The 22,609-nt window shown below is 38.1% G+C and overlaps 2 protein-coding genes across 2 annotated transcripts; both read left to right on the top strand.

The window, feature by feature from the left end:
* Positions 1–257: 257 nt before the first annotated feature.
* LOC592305 (UDP-glucuronosyltransferase 1-2-like) lies at positions 258–7,282 on the top strand. The gene is made up of 6 exons (XM_030975819.1): positions 258–309; positions 1,625–2,559; positions 3,160–3,216; positions 3,901–4,063; positions 5,730–5,949; positions 6,907–7,282. Exons 2-6 carry the CDS (start codon positions 1,696–1,698, stop codon positions 7,178–7,180), a joined length of 1,578 nt encoding a protein of 525 aa, XP_030831679.1. The 5' UTR covers positions 258–309; positions 1,625–1,695; the 3' UTR covers positions 7,181–7,282.
* Positions 7,283–15,526: 8,244 nt separating this feature from the next.
* On the top strand, positions 15,527–21,580 carry LOC105444861 (UDP-glucuronosyltransferase 1-2-like). Its single transcript, XM_030975098.1, has 6 exons — positions 15,527–15,605; positions 16,924–17,858; positions 18,423–18,479; positions 19,167–19,329; positions 20,054–20,273; positions 21,206–21,580. The coding sequence occupies exons 2-6, from the start codon at positions 16,995–16,997 to the stop codon at positions 21,477–21,479; spliced, it is 1,578 nt and encodes a 525-aa protein (XP_030830958.1). The 5' UTR covers positions 15,527–15,605; positions 16,924–16,994; the 3' UTR covers positions 21,480–21,580.
* Positions 21,581–22,609: the final 1,029 nt, after the last annotated feature.

The following is a 22,609-nucleotide window of genomic DNA, read 5'->3' as shown; positions in this document are numbered from 1 at the left end:
CGCTGCACTCTTGGACCCTCCAAAGCCTAATAGCTGTTGCAGTCTTAAGTCAGTATTTGCTGTACATTATTTGTTTGCACTTTTTCAAATTTTCCGGGGGGGGGGGGGGACGATCCCCCCTACAAAAATCGAGGGGGGGGGGACGTGTCCCCCCCCCCCCCCCCCCCCGGTATCGCCGCCCCTGGCTGTAAGGTGTTCTTAAATAAAAACTAAGTTTTGAAAAGGTCAAAACGAGTTTGGTCTCTACACATTAATAAGTTACATATGAGCGATTCGTCCAGACATCTACTTTAGTTGGTGGACTTTGCGGTAAGTTTTAGCAATTGTATTCATCTCATTTTAACTTGATGTACATCATTATCTAAATATTGGATAGTAATGATTTGCAAATAGTCCAACAAAGAATTCAATTACACTGTGGTCATATTTAGTAAAACCTATAGAACCGGCCTTCTATTTCAGCTCGGAAGAGGCTTCATGCAATCACAATCTGTACCACACAGTCCTATTGGTCGGAATTGTTTAAAGACCAAAGGTCAATGTTACAGCAAATAATTCCTTGCCATTGCCATTATTTCCATTGCGGTTATTCGAAGATATCCACACGTGCATTGAGTATAGAGTAGTGGTTTCACTAAATGTCGTAGAACGATTTCTGCGTGGATGCGCTTCAGGAATAACTTTTATTTACCCTATTGAGAAGAAAATTATTTTACCTGTGTTCAACACGAAGTGACGGTGGTGAATGAAAATCGCATACAATTTGCGTGCAGATTTTTCTCACTACCGTCACTTCGTGAAAACAGGAACGAGTTATAGAATGTTGCTTCGGGTGCATAAATGAATAACGATTACATAACTTTCATGAGCGGGCTTATCAAGTTTTCGTCCCGGTTGGTTAATTTTACATTTTTGGTACAAATAATTAATGATACTGGCTTCTTGCACATGCCATGGAGATTATTTTGTCGACAACGGCACAAAATCATGCAATCGGTGGAAGGGGGGGGGGGCAGGATCGTGGAGCCCTGTTTATGACGTTATACGAGATTTGCCTACATTTAAAAAATAATATTTTCATACATCCCCCTTCTTGTATGGTAAATGATATTCGATTTGCCGCAATCCTCCGGTGTCATTGAATATTCGACCCCCTCCATCAGAGCCGGCGTTCGCATGGCCCTTGAGTGGGTTGGGGAAGGATGGGGGGGGGGGGGGTATATCAGCGGATCCAACATTGGATCTACATAAGTGGGACCGTGTAGATATATTACGCCCCCTCCTCCCCACTGTTTGTTGAGGATTCCAACACCTTTCCTCATTTTGTCGATACGAAGACGACTTTATTATGATCAAATGAGAAGAAAAAGTCACAGTTTGGATTACAATAAAGTATAAAAAATACAGAAGATTAAAACCTCGTTCCCATCGATCAAGAACTGTTCACGTTGGAAAAATATGTCAAAATGGTGATCGTGCAGGGCAGTGTACTAACTTGTGGTGCTTGGTTAGACCAAGAATTAACCTCCTAAATGGTTAGGCCCATTGATTCAGACTACGCAAGAAAAGAAAATTCTGTTCAAATGTAAAATTAAACCTTCACTTTGATTATTTCCTTTGACAGGCATTTGCAGGATTTGACCCACTTTCGACAAAGGGGCATCAATACTGGAGCAGCATCCAGCCTCTGACGTGATGAAACTCTTTCCGAGTCTCGTGCTGTTGACCCTAACGGTCATCGCCATCCAGGTCATGCCTTTGACCAATGGTGCAAACATCCTCGTAACTGTCTTAATCCAGAAGGCCAGTAGCCATGCCAAAAGTATGTCCGCCATTTCAGGAGCGTTGACCCGACGCGGTCACAACGTCACCATCCTCACCTGCTCCGCTGTAGGAACAAAAGGGTTCAAGAGGGACACCTACAACAGCGCCCTCCAGTACAAATTCGAGCATTCTCCAGAATTTCACGCCACCGAAGAAATGATAATGGAGATGTCGTTTGAGAAGAGTCATTTGAATAAAGTGATAGGTTTGGGTAAAATCTTTTATTTGTTGAGGCAAGCTTGCCAAAATCTCTTTGAAGACTCTGCGACGTTGGCTCTGCTCAAGGAATCTCACTTTGACATCCTTATCGGTGATGTCTTTGACGGATGTGATGCGATCCTCAGTAGTTACCTAGGAATACCGTACATTGCCTTGACAACATCAATGAGATATCCGTTCTTCCACGAGCACCTATACGGAATTCCATCGCCATCATCGTACGTACCCTTGGGTACCTTCCCTTTATCAGACAGGATGACGTTTCCGGAGCGTGTTGCCAGCTTCATAGAGCATAACTTTGTCCTGAGCTTTTCGCATTGGGTACACTTCGGGGCTTTGGAAAAGATAAAAGACAAGTATGGTATCGCGCCAGATCGAAGCATCGCAGATCTTATAGGTGGAGCAGAGTTGTGGCTGTGCATGACGACCTTCGCATTTGATTTCTCTCACCCTATTGCACCGAATTGGGTGGCTATCGGAAATATCGCCGATATTCCAGCGAAGCCATTGAACAAGGTAAATGAAGTAAAATTGATAATGATAACAGTAATAATGATATTAACAACAAAAACTACAACAATAATATTAATAACAATACAAAAAAAATGATATATTCAATACAAAATTGATAATTACAATTATATTGATTACAATAAAAATATAAATAATACTAATAATGAAATTATTATAATAATAATCATTATTATTATAATCATTGGGTTTTATTTGCCCAGGGTAGCCACAACGAATTGTCAATATTGCTCTTCCTGCAGCTCCTGCAATTGTAACCACAATAATGCCAGGTATACCCGCGTACACGTCTTGCATGTGGAGTGGTAGATGTGGACTAATGTCTTTCCATCAGCCGTCAGCGCTGGTTGTGATCGAACCATTTTCAAGTTCCGATATTCGAGCAACCGCCACTTCATATTCGGGTAGCAAGATGGCTGAATATCTATTTCGTGGGCTGTCGGTGTAATCCAATGTCCCCATGGTAATGATTATACTTTCTGATCAACAGAAAGCTCCCAAACCATCATTTTATAAAGATTTTCTTTTCTTTCTCTATATGCAGGATAGCTTTAGCATTACCTCATTTGTTTTCTTTTATTGAAGGAATACGAAGCCTTTGTTGAGGGGTCGGGGGAACACGGCTTCATCATATTGGCATTGGTAAGATGATGTGAATATTAAAGATAACAATATTGTGATGTTCTTGTAATATCGACGTTTCTGGTAATGCATTAATATATTTATGCATCCTCCTCTCAAAGTGCCAAATAACGAATATGCTGCCTGTTTTGTATCTCAATAATAACAATAATAATTATAGCATGTCTTTTTTTTACCCAGGGTAGCCTCAGTATTAATACAGTTCTTCCTAAGGGCTCTGCAATTATAATTTACCCCTGCTTTAGTCGAGCTACCATGAAATTGCCAGAATGCAGATTGCAGTTGGTGCTAGGTCGGACAAAGTTTTAATATTTATCTGACCTAGCAAAAACTAATTATGTAAACTGCATTTTGACAAACATCCACTTGTACAAGTGACTATAATACTTCGTCACTAAGAAAGCATAACATTTGTGTAAATTAATAATGTAAATAATAAAGTGAGCCGTTTTAAATATCAAGAGTTCCACTTTTTGTTCATTGTCAATGCCTCTCCCTTTAATTGAGCTTTGGTAATATCCAAATAGAAGTTCACACCCAAGGTCTCTCCCTCATCGCAAATCATATATGGCTAATATTCAGGTATGGAACTTGATAAAGACGGGCATTAAACAAAAATCATTTACTAGTAATCTGTTAGAAATACAAACATACCGTGATTAATTATCTGTTTTCAAAACTCAGGGTAATAATTACGGTGAGCTTCCGAAACACATGGCAGAGGCCTTTGCGAGAGTCTTCAGTGATCTTCCACAGAGAGTCATCTGGCGGCATACTGGAACACGCCCTCGTTACCTTGGTAACAACACCATGCTGGTAGACTGGATGCCACAAAATGACCTACTTGGTATGTCCGGCTAGATTCCCTTTTTATAGACTATGCATGCTACACAAAATGTTACTTGTGTGTAAGTGTGCGTAAGGTGGGTGGCTGTGTATGAGTGGGTATATGTGTTGGAGGGAGGGTTAAGGGATTTGGGGGCGGTGATCAGAATCTCAGTTGCTGCTATATTCTAACATGAATACCCTTTGCAACTTATAACACAAGCTATAAAAGAAGCATTCACATGAACTGCACGTTTAGAAAATGGTGTAGGCCTATTAACATGGACCCATGTTATTAATATCAAGAAAGATGAAAGAGTTTTTCCCTGACTGTGCTCTGTACTTGTAATTTTCCATTTAACCCATGGCAGTGCTGGTTCCTTATCTCCTTTTAGTGACTTCTTAAAGTGGACATTCAAAGAAAATCACAAATATGTCAACTAATGTATCACTAGAAACTGGTAAGCTAAAAGATGACCATCGTAGAAGTATTAGGTCAACTACATATCGGGTGATTTATAAACATACAAATAAAACCACCTCCATAGCATCTGGGATATACGCGAGATTCGTCAGAAAAATAACGATGTTTTAATGACGTCACATAATGCACCAATACAGCCCAAGCAGACGACATCCCATAAAAAATGAACATAATTACAAAGCAATTATTTTTCAAAGTATAATGAGTTTAGTGTATATAAATCTATTGGCATTTCAAACCATTCAAAAGGGGATATGGAACCGATTCTGATAACTAAAATCTTTTGTTTGTAAATACACAGGATAGGAGTTAATTAATAATCAAAGAAACCAGACTTTCAAATTGAAAAACCCCCGGAATGATATCAAGGAAGGCATTTGTTCCCTCTTGAAACGCCGAACATACGGCGGTGTGTGCAGCTGAAAATACAATGGCGTCTTATTTTGTCTACAAGCGACAGATTCCTTTTCATGTATCGCTGCAATTGTCATCAAAATAAAACCATGCACGGGGTTTAGGGTGAGGCAATAGATTTATACATTTAGCCTGACGGTAGTGAAGTAAGAGAAAGAACTCAAGAGAAGATGAAAAAACAGGCAATGAAAATGTATGAGATGTTATGGGACATCGTCTGCTTGTGCAAATCATGTCCATCCTGTGATGTCACACATCTCAACAGCGTTCGGAGAGCTCTTCAGGTGCTATGCCGGGGCTGTATTTAAGCGTTTTGTAATTTATAATAATCATTACTTCGAATGTTTCCAAGCATTGAATTTTGATCACCTTGTCGAATCAAAGTTTCAACTTTGCAATGATGAAAATAAAGTTAGTCTTTTAAAATCAATAAATATCTATATACTTTAAAGTATCTTTGGATCAAGAATTCTTGGAATTACAGATAGTACGTGAGCGGAATGAGCAAACATCACATTACCGGTGCAGTACGTGTTATTATACGTTGATTATACGTAATCATTAAAGTCTCTCATTTGGCAACGTATAGTGTAATTTTATAATCACTTTTTTTTGAATGAATTTGATTTCTTTTGGTTGAATTTAGTAATTTTCGTTAACATTGATTTATTCTATATACATTTTTATTTCGTAGGAGTTCAAAATAAGGATTACTGGTGCCAATTTAAATAGAAAAGAGTGATTTACATAGATATTTAAAATACTGTAAAATGCTATGGTTAAAAAACAGGTCACCCCAAAGCCCGACTACTGATATACCACGGCGGTCTGACAGGTATTTTCGAAGCGATCTACCATGCCGTCCCCATGGTCGTCATGCCAATATTTGGTGATCAAGATTCCAACGCCGTCAAGGTCGAGGCTAAAGGCATGGGAAGAATTCTCCAGAAAGACCCCATCTCGTACGAGACCGTGATGGAAGCGGTCATCGATGTGCTGGAAAATCCCCGGTAATATATATTATAATCATAACAATGATAATTTATCATTTACTAACCAAAGTGCTAACAGTATTATCATTATTACCCGGTTATTGGATAACGTTCCTATTCTGCGCATTACAGTGCACATTCTCCATTCCCAGGGGAGCATTCCAGCTATAGTCGCCTTTTTACGAGCGCGCACATGCTAATCCAATCACAACGTTCTCATTATACCCATTTAACACCTGGATGGAGAGAATCAGTGTAGAACAAATGCCTTGATCAAGGACACAAGTGCCGTGCCGCACCGGGGTTCGAACCCACGACCTTTGGATTTCGATACGAGTGATTATACCACTCGACTACTACACCTCGAATATGACAACTATTGTATTGCTTAACATGTTGTTGTTTAATAGTATTGTCTTGTGTCACAATTTAACACACTTTGTTTTCAGAAATTACACTTAAGAATTTTAATAGCTGGTTGGAATATGCCTAACTACATAAATGATGATGATGACGCAGATTTAATAAACTGCGACATACAAGCCGCATCCGGCCCGAGGCTAGTTGATGCTGCCACCAGGGACAATTCAAAACAGACAAACAAACATAAACAAACAAAATAACATTGTGCGTTTGTTTTTGTTTGTTACATTAAATGGTTGTAAAAAAATGGCCTGCTTGTACGATGAAAAAGAAAGCATTGGGGGTCATATAAAAATCTTCAATATGATTAACTGGTACTAAAAGTAATTCATCATAATTGCATGTACTAATTAAAAGGAACTCCTGGTTCATATGCCTTTGACTATGGAAGTGTTCCTCGCTCCTTTGATGAACCTATTTTATTACTGATATTCAGTACATATATTTTCTTAATCATGTCATATTAATTTAAAATCTCTGTTTTTAAAGGCTATCGCTGTTTGAAACTCAAGATCGTTTCCCATATCATACTTTCGACCTTTAAATTTCCAGCTACAGGGAAAACGTCCGCAGATCTTCAAGAATCTACAGAGACACCCAGGCTCACCCGGATGAAACAATTGTCTACTGGGTGGAACACATCCTCAAATTTGGAGGGTCACACCTGAGATCTAGAGCCTTGGAACTCAGCTTCATCCAGCTTCATTCGATCGACGTTCTCGCTTTCATCATCGGAATCATAGGTGCCATCGTTTTCCTTCTCTATACTTGTTTTAAGCGATGTCTATCATGTTGCTTGAAAAGTAGAAAATCCAAAGTAGAATGATTTTTTTCCGATTTAATTGTTTCTTTTACATGCCTGCTTACGACCAATCAACATAAAATAAAATTGTTTACCCGCGTGTGAAGAAGAAGAATATGAAGAAGAAGATGATGAAGAAGAAGAAGATGATGATGATGAAGAAGAATCAAGAGAAGAAGAAGAAGAAGAAGAATCAAAAGAAGAAGAAGAAGAAGAAGAAGAAGATGATGATGAAGAAGAAGATGATAAATACCCAACAAACTTATTTTAGACTGTTACGCATGCTATACGTGTCAGGCGTACGCATTTCCAGTCATGATGACAGTAATTTCTAACACATTGTGTAAGGTGCCCTCTATATAGCAAACAATACCTAAGCGGTGACCGTTGGTCCCCCATGGTCCCCTTTTTCTTATGTTCATTGAGAGCTGATTTGATGAGATAATCACCTGTCAGTGACCATGCAGCGGGGTTTAATCCCTCCTGGTCAAACTAGTGCAGATAGGCTTTAAATCTTGGGTGACATTATTATTGCAAATGTTGTGGTTCTTACTAGTTTGGCTCAATAACCTTTGATTCAGAGCCCTAAAACTATTCCAGAAGCAGGAGCTGAAAAAGGCATAAGTTTGATGCCAGGAATTGAAAAAGAAAAAGAAAAAGAAAAGCTTCAAAAAATTAAATTGGCAAAACAGTGAGACCTTCAATATCTTTGTTTTTCGATTAAAATTTGCCATTTTTAACCTTTCGACAATATTTTCGCTCATGTATACTTTTTCAGAAACATTACATCTTATTTAAACAATGTAGCAATAAAACAAAAATATCATTAATTTGAAGAACAGAATATGATCAACGCAGCCATAAAATCAAATCCTGTCCTGAAAAGGTTAATACAGCCAGAGGGGTGGAAATCAACCATAATTTCCCTAAATCATAGTGAAATCCGCATCAAAGTAGCGGTTTGAATCACAAATGTTAAAGTGGATTCCAATAAAGAGTGGACTTTCCAAAAGTGGACTTTCCAAGACTGTACAACCATTTAGAGTACCGTAGTAGTTGATAATGAATAAACTTTTGTGTGAAGTATAATTTTTGTATTCATTATTTTGGGATCGCACGAAGTCCACAGTTGCTTTGTTTTCTACAATTATCCGCCGAACTTGTCGATACGACAATTGAATTGTAAACTATAGCCCCCTAAAAGAAAAACAAAGTTATAAAGAAGAAGAAAAGAAGAATTTGGAGAAGAAAGAAAAAATGAAAGAAACGAGCTTTCTTTCCACTCATTTTTTCAAATTCTCGACTGCCAATTTTTATTAATATACTTCCAATAGTATCAATCTATCATTTCAGTACAGTGTATGCTATAATATCGGGCCTATCGCATAGATTTTTATGTGATTTATCAGGCGAGTCAGAAATATTTTTGAAATAACGTTGCCGGTCACTGAATTTGTTTGCAAAATCTAAAAACTAAATATCAAATAAGCGCTCCCTCTTGTGCGGATCTACTTTTTGTACCTGTTGGTTATAATGTTGTATCATCAACCCATGAACTGTATACTTATGTGTATTGAAAAGTACAGAGTGTCCTATACAGTTAGTATATATATGCAATTTACATAATTATACTTAAGCCTTGTTGGTCATCACTTTCATATTCCCTTGAGTGTAAGCAATGGCGTAACTACATCTACGGAAAGAGTAACATGCACATCCATCCATCGTATTGAAACCAAAAAGGTTTGAAAGATTAAAGGGACTTGGTAACTTTGTTCAGATGAGAGAAAATAGTGCTAAGGTAGTGACATCAATGCTAGATGTAAAATTAAAGACAATCTGAAAGTTTGAGTGAAAACGGACCATTATTAATGATATTAATTGGAAAAAACTGATCTGATCGTTATCTTAATTCGCCTAACTATATGATTATAATTTAATTACATTTTAGGTGAATGTAAGTCATCACAACGCAGTGAATTAGCTCTTTATACCATTCCAGACATTTAAGTGTTGACAGATTTTCTAAAGCCTGTCTTTTATATCTTATTTTCAAGAAAAAACGGTTGGGAAAATTAAAAAATGGTTGGGAGAATTTACTGTTAGAGTGTGTTGCACAGTGACGCTTTCAAAGCAAACCATAAATATCTTTGTGGTTTGAGAATTTTCTCAGGATTGTTTGCCTGTTAGAGGATAAGTACAGTACAAGGAATATAATAAGTAATATTTCATACAAAAATTATAGCTTTTTCATCAACCTTCAACAATGTTACCGAGTCACTTTAAATAGCGGATGAAAGACAGAGAGTTAGAGGGAGAGAGATAAAGAGAGAGAGAAAGAGAGAGAGACAGATAGAGAAATAGAGAGAAAGAGAGAGAGAGATCAGTAGAGAATTAGAAAGAGACAGACAGACAGACAAAAAGGAAAATGAAAAGGAGAAATGAACGATAAATATCCATATCATGCTTTAAACAAGTTCGGTTGCCCTATGATGCATGGGCCCTCGATATCATTGTTGGTCAAACAGCTTGTGAGCGTCAAGTAACGCCCGGCTGGAATGCTCCCCAGGGAGTGGAGATTGTGCACACAGTGTGTGCGGGCAAGCACTGAATCCAATGACCGGGGTAATAGTATATTTGTAAAGCGCTTAGAGACATATTAAGCGCTATATAAACAATTAAATATTATTATTATTATTATCCGAACCTAGTGCAACGCCATAGCTCATAATAACACTGACTGATATAAAAATATGAATAAATGGAATCATAGATAATTCAGTTTTCTTCATGAAATTGTGATTTGTCTATTATTCATTAGCATGGTAAGAGATGTCTACAATGAAGAATTATTCAATGATTTAATTATATATGTTTGTACATTCAGCATGTTCATAACGATTACGCCTTTTTCTTCATTTTCTCTTTTATATTCTTCTTCTTCTCTTCCTCCTCCGCCTTCTCCTCCTTCCACTAATCCTCCTACATACTACATCTATTACAATACTTAGAAAGATGGATTCTGTAGACCCATTTTTTTTTTTTTTTATAAAACTCGGTTGTTTTTGTCTCGCCCACGTTATGGAGCAAGACATAGCCGTCACCATTTCCGTGTCGTCGTAGTTGTCGTAACCCACCATGCTGTACTCGAAATAAATTTCTATAGCTTTCAGATAGGATCACTAAATTCATACCACAGGTACATCTCTTATAGCCACAGGTTAGCTTAGAAAGTGGGTCAAATTTGACCAAGGTCAAATGTCAAAGGGTCATGAACTTGAACTTTAATTTTATCGGTTTTGGATAAGAATAAGTTTAATACAGTATCAAAAGTGTTATTTTTTCCAGGGATAAAGTCTATGCAACATTAACATTATTACCGAGTGTAAACGGCCTGAACCAATATTCACACCCTGAGCTGCTGGAAGCCTGAAAAGGCACGATTCCATATATGCGTATTGTGTTCTGACCTTCATCGCAAGATGCAGGCGAGACAACGCTTGGTGTTTGACTTTACTACGTCGTATGAACGAGTTTTTATTCACACACGTTTACGTTGCTTCTGAAATACGCATATGGTTTTAAAGTATACTTATGCTTCTAAAATACGCATATGCTTTTACAGTATACATATGCTTCTACAATACGCACATGCTTTTACAGTATACATATGCTTTTAATTTATACATATAAGGTTTTAACAGACATTATGCTAGTGCAATATATAGTATGCTTTTGCAACAATCATAAACTTTCTCAACTTTTTGCATAATATGCACTTATTTGTTTCTATTAAAGGTAGTACCTTTAACAGCCAACCTCAAATTCTGTAGAACTTTGCAGGAATTATGAATATGTCATGTATGTCCTATCTGTGAAATTTAAACGTTATCAGTGTCCTCATATTCAAATTATGCAAGGAAACCTGTTTACTTGCTAGACTTCACTGTCAGACACTATTGAGTGACTGACTGGCTTTTTTTCTTCTTTGGTAATGACATACATGAAAAGAGTTGTAAAGGGTACATGAGCATTTGTCTACATCAATAACCCACTTCTTGTGATGGCCAAGATTAAACTGATTGAATCTTTGCGCAGCGTAAAACGTATGACCATTCGGTACAATTGTCTGAAAATCAAGACTATTACTTTTGGGCTCTATAGCCCTAAAGTCGATTTGTCAACTAATAGTCGTTATTTTTCCCACTTGAAGACATTTTCAAGCCCCACTTTTTTTAGGGAAGTTCTAAATTAGTATTATCTTTCAAATGCAGTTGGAATTTAACTTTTTCATTTTTTTGACCTGCAAATGGGACATAGTACCTTTAAGTTACCATAAAATAGAGAAATTTATATGGAAGATTTTGTAAATACGGATACGGTTTTTATTCAAGATAGAGAAGTACAATATCTTAACGTCAAAAAGCCATACGAAAAGGGTATTAAATTAAACCTAAACACCATTATCTAAAAAGTAAATTTATGGAAAATTGTGTCTTCGTATTTGCATATAAGAAAGGAGAAGTAGAAAAAGAAAGGGGGGATGCAATGTATTACTTATTCCTATCCTACGCAAATTAAATCAAATACAAAATATAATACTATAACTTCAATCTAGTTTTGTTTTCAAGCATCATAACAGACATCGCTTGCAACATGAAAAGAAAAATAAGGCAAGGACAACAGTACTATGATCCCGCCGATGAAGGTTAGAACGTCGATCGAATGAAGCTGGATGTAGGTGCAGCTCCAAGGCTCTAGATCTCAGGTATGAGTTTCTTACCCTCCAAATTTGAGGATGTGATTTTCCAAGAAGACAACAGTTTCATCCGGTTTAAATTCGTGTGTTTGTAGATTTTATGAAGATCTGTGGACGATTTCTCTGTAGCTGAAATTCAAGACGCCAAAGGTCATCGGTATATTTCGAGCTTTAAACAATGTGATGTGTTTAATTAGTAAAAAGTAAGGATCTATTTCCCTTTCGTTATCATCCTTTCGAGCAGGGGCGGCCGAGCGACTTCCAAAGTGGGGGGGGGGGGGGAGGGGCACCAACGAAAGGGGCACTTTCTGGGAAAAGGGCACCTTCAAAGGGAAATTTCATAGCGGAAATATACAAACAATTTTAGACCCCTACATCTTAAATTTTCAGATGATTTCAATATTCGTTTCTCTGTATACATCATACAAGATATTGCCTAAGCATCATAATTGTGCAGTTGAGTGTAATGGTCTGAAAATTCATTGTTCATTACAAGCCGATCGCCTGTCTGGTTATCAAGATATTTATGATTGGAAATCGAAATTTCATTTTTTATTTTCCTAACGGTTTTGATAACACTAAAGTCTATTGGGGGAAATGAGTATGGTAAAACCGGTCACTCAATGATTTTTGCTTTTTTGAGGCACTTCATGATCATTTTGAATCGCAATTTGTTTAGGGCTTCAATCTTCCACGATATCGCAGACACTGCTAACACGTAGGGCCATGCATCTCAGATTCAACATTGTTAAATGATGCCTTTAAGGTTTGTGAGGTCGCCGGGCGAAAAATTACATCTTATAAAGAGGGAAAACCCCAATTCTGATGGGGTTATAAGCACATTCTCATAACGGCATAACGAAAAGACCTTTGATAAGTAACATAACTTTGTCATCTATAAATGCGACCGAGCGTAGCGAGCGAGCTTTGGGGGAAATTATTCTTAGTCGCTAGTAATTGGGGGCACGTTTAATAATGAGAGAAAAAGGAGACAGTTTTCGAAAAGGATAAGACACTTATTAGAAAAGAAAAGGAGCACGTACGTGTCAAAGTACCAAGGGTAATTATCAAAGGAGAAAATGGGGCACTTCTTACACCTTGCGGGGCTCGTGCTCCACCCTTTCAAATCATATACAAACGTAAATAAAGAGTATGGGATATCATGGTGAAGTTCGGTGAAGTTCAGTGATGTTTATTCGTTATATAAATGAAAAACGGAAACCCCTACATTGCACAGAAGATAACACAAAAGCATCATAACTACAATGATCTGTATAAAATCATGCAAGTCATCAACCTTTTGATAGTAATCGGATTTTTGTAGACAAATGTAGTTTTCATTAAAGTTCAGTTTTATATATTGAAATACAATTAATAGACCAAGAAATAAATACATAGTAAATAAGAAAACCATGTATAGATTTCAAATAGTCTTGACTCTGTTTAATTGTATACATAACATAAGAAAATGCAATAAATTATCAATAACTCATTGCATTTTGCCCCGACCCCCCAAAAAATCGTCTATTTGGGCATGCATTGAACCATAATGCATGGCCCTACAAAGGATTTTTTTCCTGTTGGGGTCCGGGGGGAAAATGCAATGAATTATTGATAATTTATTGCATTTTCGTTGTTGTTTTGTATTTGTGGGGGCGGCTACGTACCCTAACCCCCGCTGCGTACAGTCATGATTCAGTGGCTAAGCAATGGCCTCGTTACTGTGATGCCCCAGAATAAAAACCGTGTCGATCAGCTATATTAGTGCCCTTTTGTGAAGCATTAATCCTCATTACTGTCAGTTATGACTTAAAGACGTAGTTCCCCTAGTTGATTAGCATAGTAGCACATACATGCTTTAGCAGTCACGCAAAACAAACACTCGCAAATTATTATTTAATAACATCTGAGAATGTATACTATTATTTAGATCTATTAGGAATAAATCATTGTCAAAATCATTCCGTAAATAATTGGGGGAAAAAATAATTATTCCGCCTTTATGACAAACAGTGTATGTTCAATTATCTCTACTTACCTGTATAAATGGTGCAACACAAACAGGCTACATTGACGGCTTCAATTAAACATGGTGCGTGGTGAAACAACCAGCTTTGCTTAGAGCACATGGACGAATGTCCGTTATATAAAATGCCCGTGAGGGCCATGCCTGACATACTCCACGTCCTGAAGGGCTACTTTTCTTGCATGAATGCAAATCCCTCTGGACAAAATATGATAATCAATATCAGTAAAAAAAAACAATAAAACATACATGAGAAAATGTCATAATTTCATTATGATACACCTAACATTACCTACGAACAATTTATGGATAGGTAATCAAGGGATTACTTTGTCCTTAGAGTAGGTACACCAAACCCACGTGACCATTAAAGATATTGGGTTTTTGGTCTGACACATATGTATAAATGAAACACACCCAAAGTGCTGTAAGCAGGGGCGGCGATTTCTTTTCATGACCGGGGGGGGGGGGGGGAGGGGAGAAAAAAATCCGAATCATCACCGCTCTTACATGTTATAGCAGGCCCCGCGGAACGTTTTTCGAAGTGGGAGGGGGTGGGGGCTAAAGTATTTACGATCAGATAGGGCAAAGCAAGTGGGGCGTAAATCGGCGTGGGGTCCTGGGGCAAAGCCCCGGCGGGGGTCAGGTTTTTAGGCATTTAATAAGGGTCAGATTAGCATATTTTGATACCTTATTTGTGACACTTGCATGCAGGTCACAAATCGGAGTGGGGTGAAGCCCCCAGAAGCTCAGCGCTTTTAGGCATTAAATTACGATCAGATGATTATCCAGGGGCCGCCTTAGAGCCCTTGGTGGGGTGTAGGGGGCGGAGTCCCCGGAAGCTCAGGGTTTTAGGCCTTTGAACATGGTTAGATGAGCTTCCAGTGGCCCGCTTAGGACCCTGGTGGGGTCCAGGGGCGGAGCCCACGGAAACTCAGGTGTTTTAGGCATTTAATTATGGTCAGCTGAGCAACCAGGGGGCCTTAGGGCCCTTGGTGGGGCTAAGAGGGCAAAGCCCCCGGAAGCTCAGAGAAAATCATGCCATTTCAGCAACATTTGTAAATTAGTCACTGGTATCGAATTAGAAATAAACCACGTTCGAATTTTATCGGAGGGGGGGGGGGGGGACTGCCCCAAGCCCGAGTGAGTGAGCATAGTGAACGAGAGGGGTGAAGGTGACGAAAGTGACTACTCCCTCACAGGTTTTGTTGTATTACAAAATTAAATTCCTTAGAAAAACTTTAGTATGAAAAGAAACAATATACTTTTTTCACACTTTACTTTCTACAATATTTACATTTTAAAGGATATTATGCGAGGGAGCATAGCTCCCTAGCCAGAAGATTTTTACATTTTTATGTCTAAACGCTGCACTCTTGGATCCTCCAAAGCCTAATAGTGTGTTGCAGTCTTTAGTCAGTATTTTGCTGTACATTATTTGTTTGCACTTTTTCAAATTTTCCGGGGGGGACGATCCCCCCTACAAAAATCGAGGGGGGGGGATATGTCCCCCCATCCCCCCGGGATCGCCGCCCCTGGCTGTAAGGTGTTCTTAAATAAAAAACTAAGTTTTGAAAAGGTCAAAACGAGTTTGGTCTCTACACAGTAAACAGTTACATATTAGCGATTCGTCCAGACATCTACTTTAGTTGGTGGACTTTGCGGTAAGTTTTAGCAATTGTATTCATCTCATTTTAACTTGATGTACATTATTATCTGAATATTGGATAGTAATAATTTGCAAATAGTCCAACAAAGAATTCAATTACACTGTGGCCATATTTAGTAAACCTCTACAACTATATGATAATTGTCTACAACCTATATACACCCGGCCTTAACTTTCCGCTCGGAAGAGGCTTCATGCAATCACAATCTGTACCACACAGTCCTATTGGTCGGAATTGTTTAAAGACCAAAGGTCAATGTTACAGCAAATACTTCATTGCCATTGCCATTGCCTTTATTTCCATTGCGGTTATTCAAAGTTATCCACACGTGCATTGAGTATAGAGTAGTGGTTTCACTTTATGTATATCTTAGAACGATTTCTGCGTGGATGCGCTTCACGAATATCTTTTATTTACCCTCTCGAGAAGAAAATTATTTTATCTGTGTTCAACAGTTATAGAATGTTCCTTCGGGTGCATAAATGAAGAACGATTACATAACTTTCATGAGCGGGCTTATCAAGTTTTCGTCCCGGTTGGTTAATTTTACATTTTTGGTACAAATAATTAATGATACTGGCTTCTTGCACATGCCATGGAGATTATTTTGTCGACAACGGCACAAAATCATGCAATCGGTGGAAGGGGGGGGGGGGGTAGGACCGTGAAGCCCTGTTTATGACGTCATACGAGATTTGCCTACATTTTAAAAATAATTCTTTCATACATCCCCCTTCTTGTATGGTAAATGATATTCGATTTGCCGCAATCCACCGGTGTCATTGAATATTCGACCCCCTCCATCAGAGCCGGCGTTCGCATGGCCCTTGAGTGGGTTGGGGAAGGATGGGGGGGGGGGGGGGTATATCAGCGGATCCAACATTGTATCTACATAAGCGGGACTGTGTAGATATATTACGCCCCCCCCCCCTTGCCACTGATTGTCGAGGATTCCAACTCCTTTCCTCATTTTGTCGATACGAAGACGTTTATATTTATAATCAAATGAGAAAAAAAGGTCACAGTTTGGATAACAATCAAGTACCAAAAATACAGAAGATTAAACAAATAGGATGAATGCAAAGTCAAAAATTTTACGAGGGAACCTTGTTCACCTCGATCAAGAACTGTTCACGTTGGAAAAATATGTCAAAATGGTGATCGTGCAGGGCAGTGTACTAACTTGTGGTGCTTGGTTAGACCAAGAATTAGCCTCCTTAATTGTTATGCCCATTGATTCGGACTACGCAAGAAAAGAAAATTCTGTTAAAATGTAAGATTAAACATTCACTTTGATTATTTCCTTTGACAGACATTTGCAGGATTTGACCCACTGTCGACAAAGGGGCATCAATACCGGAGCAGCATCAAGCCTCTGAAGTGATGAAACTCTTTCCGAGTCTCGTGCTGTTGACCCTAACGGTCATCGCCATCCAGGTCATGCCTTTGACCAATGGTGCAAATATCCTCGTAACTGTCTTAATCCAGAAGGCCAGTAGCCATGCCAAAAGTATGTCCGCCATTTCAGGAGCGTTGACCCGACGCGGTCACAATGTCACCATCCTCACCTGCTCCGCCGTAGGAACAAAAGGGTTCAAGAGGGACACCTACAACAGCGCCCTCCAGTACAAATTCGAGCATTCTCCAGAATTTCACGCCACCGAAGAAATGATAATGGAGATGTCGTTTGAGAAGAGTCATTTGAATAAAGTGATAGGTTTGGGTAAAATCTTTTATTTGTTGAGGCAAGCTTGCGAAAATCTCTTTGAAGACTCTGCGACGTTGGCTCTGCTCAAGGAATCTCACTTTGACATCCTTATCGGTGATGTCTTTGACGGATGTGATGCGATCCTCAGTAGTTACCTAGGAATACCGTACATTGCCTTGACAACATCAATGAGATATCCGTTCTTCCACGAGCACCTATACGGAATTCCATCGCCATCATCGTACGTACCCTTGGGTACCTTCCCTTTATCAGACAGGATGACGTTTCCGGAGCGTGTTGCCAGCTTCATAGAGCATAACTTTGTCCTGAGCTTTTCGCATTGGGTACACTTCGGGGCTTTGGAAAAGATAAAAGACAAGTATGGTATCGCGCCAGATCGAAGCATCGCAGATCTTATAGGTGGAGCAGAGTTGTGGCTGTGCATGACGACCTTCGCATTTGATTTCTCTCACCCTATCGCACCGAATTGGGTGGCTATCGGAAATATCGCCGATATTCCAGCGAAGCCATTGAACAAGGTAAATGAAATAAAATTGATAATGATAACAGTAATAATGATATTAACAACAAAAACTACAACAATAATAATAATAACAATACAAAAAAATGATATATTCAATACAAAATTGATAATTACAATTATATTGATTACAATAAAAATATAAATAATACTAATAATGAAATTTTTATAATATTATAATCATTGGGTTTTATTTTCCCAGGGTAGCCACATCAGTGTCAATATTGCTCTTCCTGCAGCTCCTTCAATGCCAGGTATACCCGCGTACACTTGCATGTGGAGTGGTAAATGTGGATTAATGTCTTTCCATCAGCCGTCAGCGCTGGTTGTGATTCGAACCATTTTTAAGTTCCGATATTCGAGCAACCGCCACTTCATATTCGGATAGCAAGGTGGCTGAATATCTATTTAGTGGGCTGTCGGTGTAATCTAATGTCCCCATGGTAATGAATACTTTCAGATCAACAGAAAGCCCCCAAATCATCATTTTATAAAGATTCTTTTTCTTTCTCTATATGCAGGATAGCTTTAGCATTACCTCATTTGTTTTCTTTTCTTGAAGGAATACGAAGCCTTTGTTGAGGGGTCGGGGGAACACGGCTTCATCATATTGGCATTGGTAAGATGATGTGAAGATTAAATATAACAATATTTTGATGTTCTTGTAATATCGACGTTTCTTGTAATGCATTCATATTTATGCATCCTCCTCTCAAAGTGCCCAGTAACGAATATGCTGCCTGTTTTGTATCTCAATAATAACAATAATAATTATAGTATGTCTTATTTACCCAGGGTAGCCTCAGTATTGATACAGTTCTTCCTAAGGGCTCTGCAATCATAATTTACCCCTGCTTCGAGTCGAGCTACCATGAAATTGCCAGAATGCAGATTGCAGTTGGTGCTAGTTCGGACAAACTTTAATATTTATTTTACCTAGCAAAAACTAATTATGTAAACTGCATTTTGACAAACATCCGCTTTTACAAGTGACTATAATACTTCGTCACTAAGAAAGCATAACATTAATTTGTGTAAATTAATAATGTAAAGAGTAAAGTGAGCCGTATAAAATATCAAGAGTGTCAATTTTCGTTCATTGTCAATGCCTCTCCCTTTTAATTGAGCTTGAGTAATATTTGAATTGAAGTTCAGACCCAAGGTCTCTCCCTCATCGCAAATGTATATGGCTAATATTCAGGTATGGGATTTGATAAAGATGGAAATTAAAAAAAATAAATCATTTACTAGTAACCTGTAAGAAATACAAACATACCGTGATTAATTATCTGTTTTCAAAACTCAGGGTAATAATTACGGTGAGCTTCCGAAACACATGGCAGAGGCCTTCGCGAGAGTCTTCAGTGATCTTCCACAGAGAGTCATCTGGCGGAATACTGGAACACGCCCTCGTTACCTGGGTAACAACACCATGCTGGTAGACTGGATGCCACAAAATGACCTACTTGGTATGTCCGGCTAGATTCCCTTTTTATAGACTATGCATACTACACAAAATGTTACTTGTGTTTAGAGTGAGGCAATTGATTATACATTTAGCGTGACGGTAGTGAAGTAAGAGAAAGAACTCAAGAGAAGATGAAAAAACAGGCAATGAAAATATGTGAGATGTCATGGGACATCGTCTGCTTGTGCAAATCATGTCCATCCTGTGATGTCACACATCTCAGCAGCGTTCGGGGAGCTCTTCAGCTGTTATGCCGGGGTTGTATTTAAGCGTTTTGTAATTTATATTAATCATTACTTCGAATGTTTCCAAGCATTGAATTTTGATAACCTTGTCGAATCAAAGTTTCAACTTCGCAATAATGAAAATAAAGTTAGTTTTTAAAATCAATGAAATCTTCTTTAAAGTATCTTTTGATCTAGAATTCTTGGAATTACAGATAGTACGTGAGCGGAATGAGCAAACATATTACCGGTGCAGTACACTTTGCCGTTCATGAATAATAACACGTTGATTATACGTAAACATTAAAGTCTCTCATTTGGCAACGTAGTGGAAATTTTATAATCACTTTTTGTAAATGAATTTGATTTCTTTTGGTTGAATTTAGTAATTTTCATTAACATTGATTTATTCCATATACATTTTTATTTCGTAGGAGTTGAAATAAAGGATTACTGGTGCCAATATAAAATACTGTAAAATGCTATTGTTAAAAAAAACAGGTCACCCCAAAGCCCGACTACTGATATATCACGGCGGTCTGACAGGTATTTTCGAAGCGATCTACCATGCCGTCCCCATGGTCGTCATGCCAATATTTGGTGATCAAGATTCCAACGCCGTCAAGGTCGAGGCTAAAGGCATGGGAAGAATTCTCCAGAAAGACCCCATCTCGTACGAGACCGTGATGGAAGCGGTCATCGATGTGCTGGAAAATCCCCGGTAATATATATTATAATCATAACAAAGATAATTTATCATTTACTAACCAAAGTGCTTACAGTATTATCATTATTACCCGGTTATTGGATAACGTTCCTATTCTGCGCATTACAGTGCACATTCTCCACTCCCAGGGGAGCATTCCAGCTAAAGTCGCCTGTTTAAGAGCGCGCACAACGTTCTCATCATAGCCATTTAACACCTGGATGGAGTGTAGATAAAATGCATTGATCAAGGACATAAGTGCCGTGCCGGGATTCGAATTCACGACCCTTGGATTTCCATACAAGTGATTATACCACTCGCCTACTACACCTCGAATATGACAAGGATTTTATTGCTTAAATATTGTTGTTTAGTATTATTGTCTTGTGTCACTATTTTACACCCTTTGTTTTCAAAAATTACACTTAAGAATTTTAATAGCTGGTTGGAATATGCCTAACTACATAGATGATGATGATGACGCAGATTTAATAAACTGCGACATACAGGCCGCATTCGGCCCGAGGCTAGTTGATGCTGTCACCAGGGAAACATTCAAAACAGACAAACAACATAAACAAACAAACAAACAAAATAACGTTGTGCGTTTGTTTTTGTTTGTTACATTAAATGGTTGTAAAAATTGCCTGCTCGTACGATGAAAAAGTCAGCATTGGGGGTCATATAACAATCTTCAATATGATTAACTGGTAATTAAAGTAATTCATCATAATTGCATGTACTAATTAAAAGGAACTCATGGTTCATATGCCTTTGACTATGAAAGTGTTTCGCACTCCTTGGATGAACCTATTTTATTACTGATATTCAGTACATATATTTTCAGAATCATGTCATATTAATTTAAAAACTCTGTTTTTTATAGGCTATGGCTGTTTGAAAATCAAGATCATTTCCCATATCATACTCTCGCTTTAAATTTCCAGCTACAGGGAAAACGTCCGCAGATCTTCAAGAATCTACAGAGACACCCAGGCTCACCCGGATGAAACTATGGTCTACTGGGTGGAACACATCCTCAAATTTGGAGGGTCACACCTGAGATCTAGAGCCTTGGAACTCAGCTTCATCCAGCTTCATTCGATCGACGTTCTCGCTTTAATCGTCGGGATTATAGCTGGCATCGTTTTCATTCTCTATACTTGTTCTAAGCGATGTCTATCATGTTGCTTGAAAAGTAGAAAATCCAAAGTAGAATGATTTTTTCCGATTGTTTCTTTTACATGCTTGCTTTACGACAAATCCAAATAAAATTGTTTACCGTGTGAAGAAGAAAAAGATGAAGAAGAAGAAGCAAAAGAAGTAGAAGAAGATGATGAAGAAGAATCAAGAGAAGAAGGAGAATAAGAATCAAAAGAAGAAAAAGCAAAATAAGAATAGTAATAATAATAATGAGATGATGATGATGAAGAAGATGATAAACACCCAACAAACTTATTCTAGCCTGTTACGCATGCTACGTGTCAGGCGTACGCATTTTCAGTCATGATGACAATAATTTCTAACAAATTGTGTAAGGTGCGGATATAATTCTCTTAAATCTTGGATGACAATTCGTCCCTATTTTCACGAAGTGACGGTAGTGAGAAAAAATCGTCACGCAAAGTGAATGCTATTTTTTTTCACTACCGTCACTTCGTGAAAACAGCGACGAATTATTGAAAATTTTGTAGTTTGTACTTGTTTGGCTCAATAACCTTTGATTTAGAGCCCTAAAAATATAATTCTCTTAAATCTTGGGTGACAATTATTGTCGTTTGTATTAGTTTGGCTCAATAACCTTTGATTCAGAGCCCAAAAATATGCCAGAAGCAGGAGCTGAAAAAGGCATAAGTTTTGATGCCAGGAATTTAAAGAGAAAAAGAAAAAGAAAAGCTTTAAAAAAAATTAAAACAAATTCGATTCTCGCTCATTTATATTGTTTTTAGAGACATTACATCTTATTTCAACAATGTAGCAATAACATTAAATGCCACTTTGATCAATGCAGCCCTAAAACAAAATTCTGTCCTGAAAAGGACAATACAGCTACAGGGGTGGAAATCCACTCTTTTGCGTTGGTCATATTATAGACCACTTCGGTGTTTTTTTCGTGAGTTGAATCAACCCCAAATCATAGTGAAATTCACATCAAAGTAGCGGTTGCAATCACACATTTGTAAATGGACTCCATTATTTCTAATAAAGAGTGGACTTTCAATACTGTACAATCATTTAGAGTACCGAAGTAGGAGATAATGAATAAACTTTTGTCTCAAGTATAATTTTTGTATTCATTATTTTGGGGATCAGACAAAGTCCACAGTTGCTTTGTTTTCTACAATTATTCG

The sequence above is a fragment of the Strongylocentrotus purpuratus genome, unplaced genomic scaffold (genome assembly GCF_000002235.5).
Source record: "Strongylocentrotus purpuratus isolate Spur 01 unplaced genomic scaffold, Spur_5.0 spur5_scaffold_8, whole genome shotgun sequence".
Classification (NCBI taxonomy): Eukaryota; Metazoa; Echinodermata; class Echinoidea; order Camarodonta; family Strongylocentrotidae; genus Strongylocentrotus; species Strongylocentrotus purpuratus.
This window is presented reverse-complemented; position numbering and strand designations above follow the sequence as displayed.

Coding starts and splice junctions, on each gene's coding strand:
- LOC105444861 (XM_030975098.1), top strand. CDS start 16,995: ATGAAACTCTTTCCGAGTCTCGTGCTGTTGACCCTAACGGTCATCGCC. Junction 18,480..19,166: donor GCTTCATCATATTGGCATTG/GTAAGATGATGT, acceptor TTCAAAACTCAG/GGTAATAATTACGGTGAGCT. Junction 20,274..21,205: donor GATGTGCTGGAAAATCCCCG/GTAATATATATT, acceptor TTAAATTTCCAG/CTACAGGGAAAACGTCCGCA.
- LOC592305 (XM_030975819.1), top strand. CDS start 1,696: ATGAAACTCTTTCCGAGTCTCGTGCTGTTGACCCTAACGGTCATCGCC. Junction 3,217..3,900: donor GCTTCATCATATTGGCATTG/GTAAGATGATGT, acceptor TTCAAAACTCAG/GGTAATAATTACGGTGAGCT. Junction 5,950..6,906: donor GATGTGCTGGAAAATCCCCG/GTAATATATATT, acceptor TTAAATTTCCAG/CTACAGGGAAAACGTCCGCA.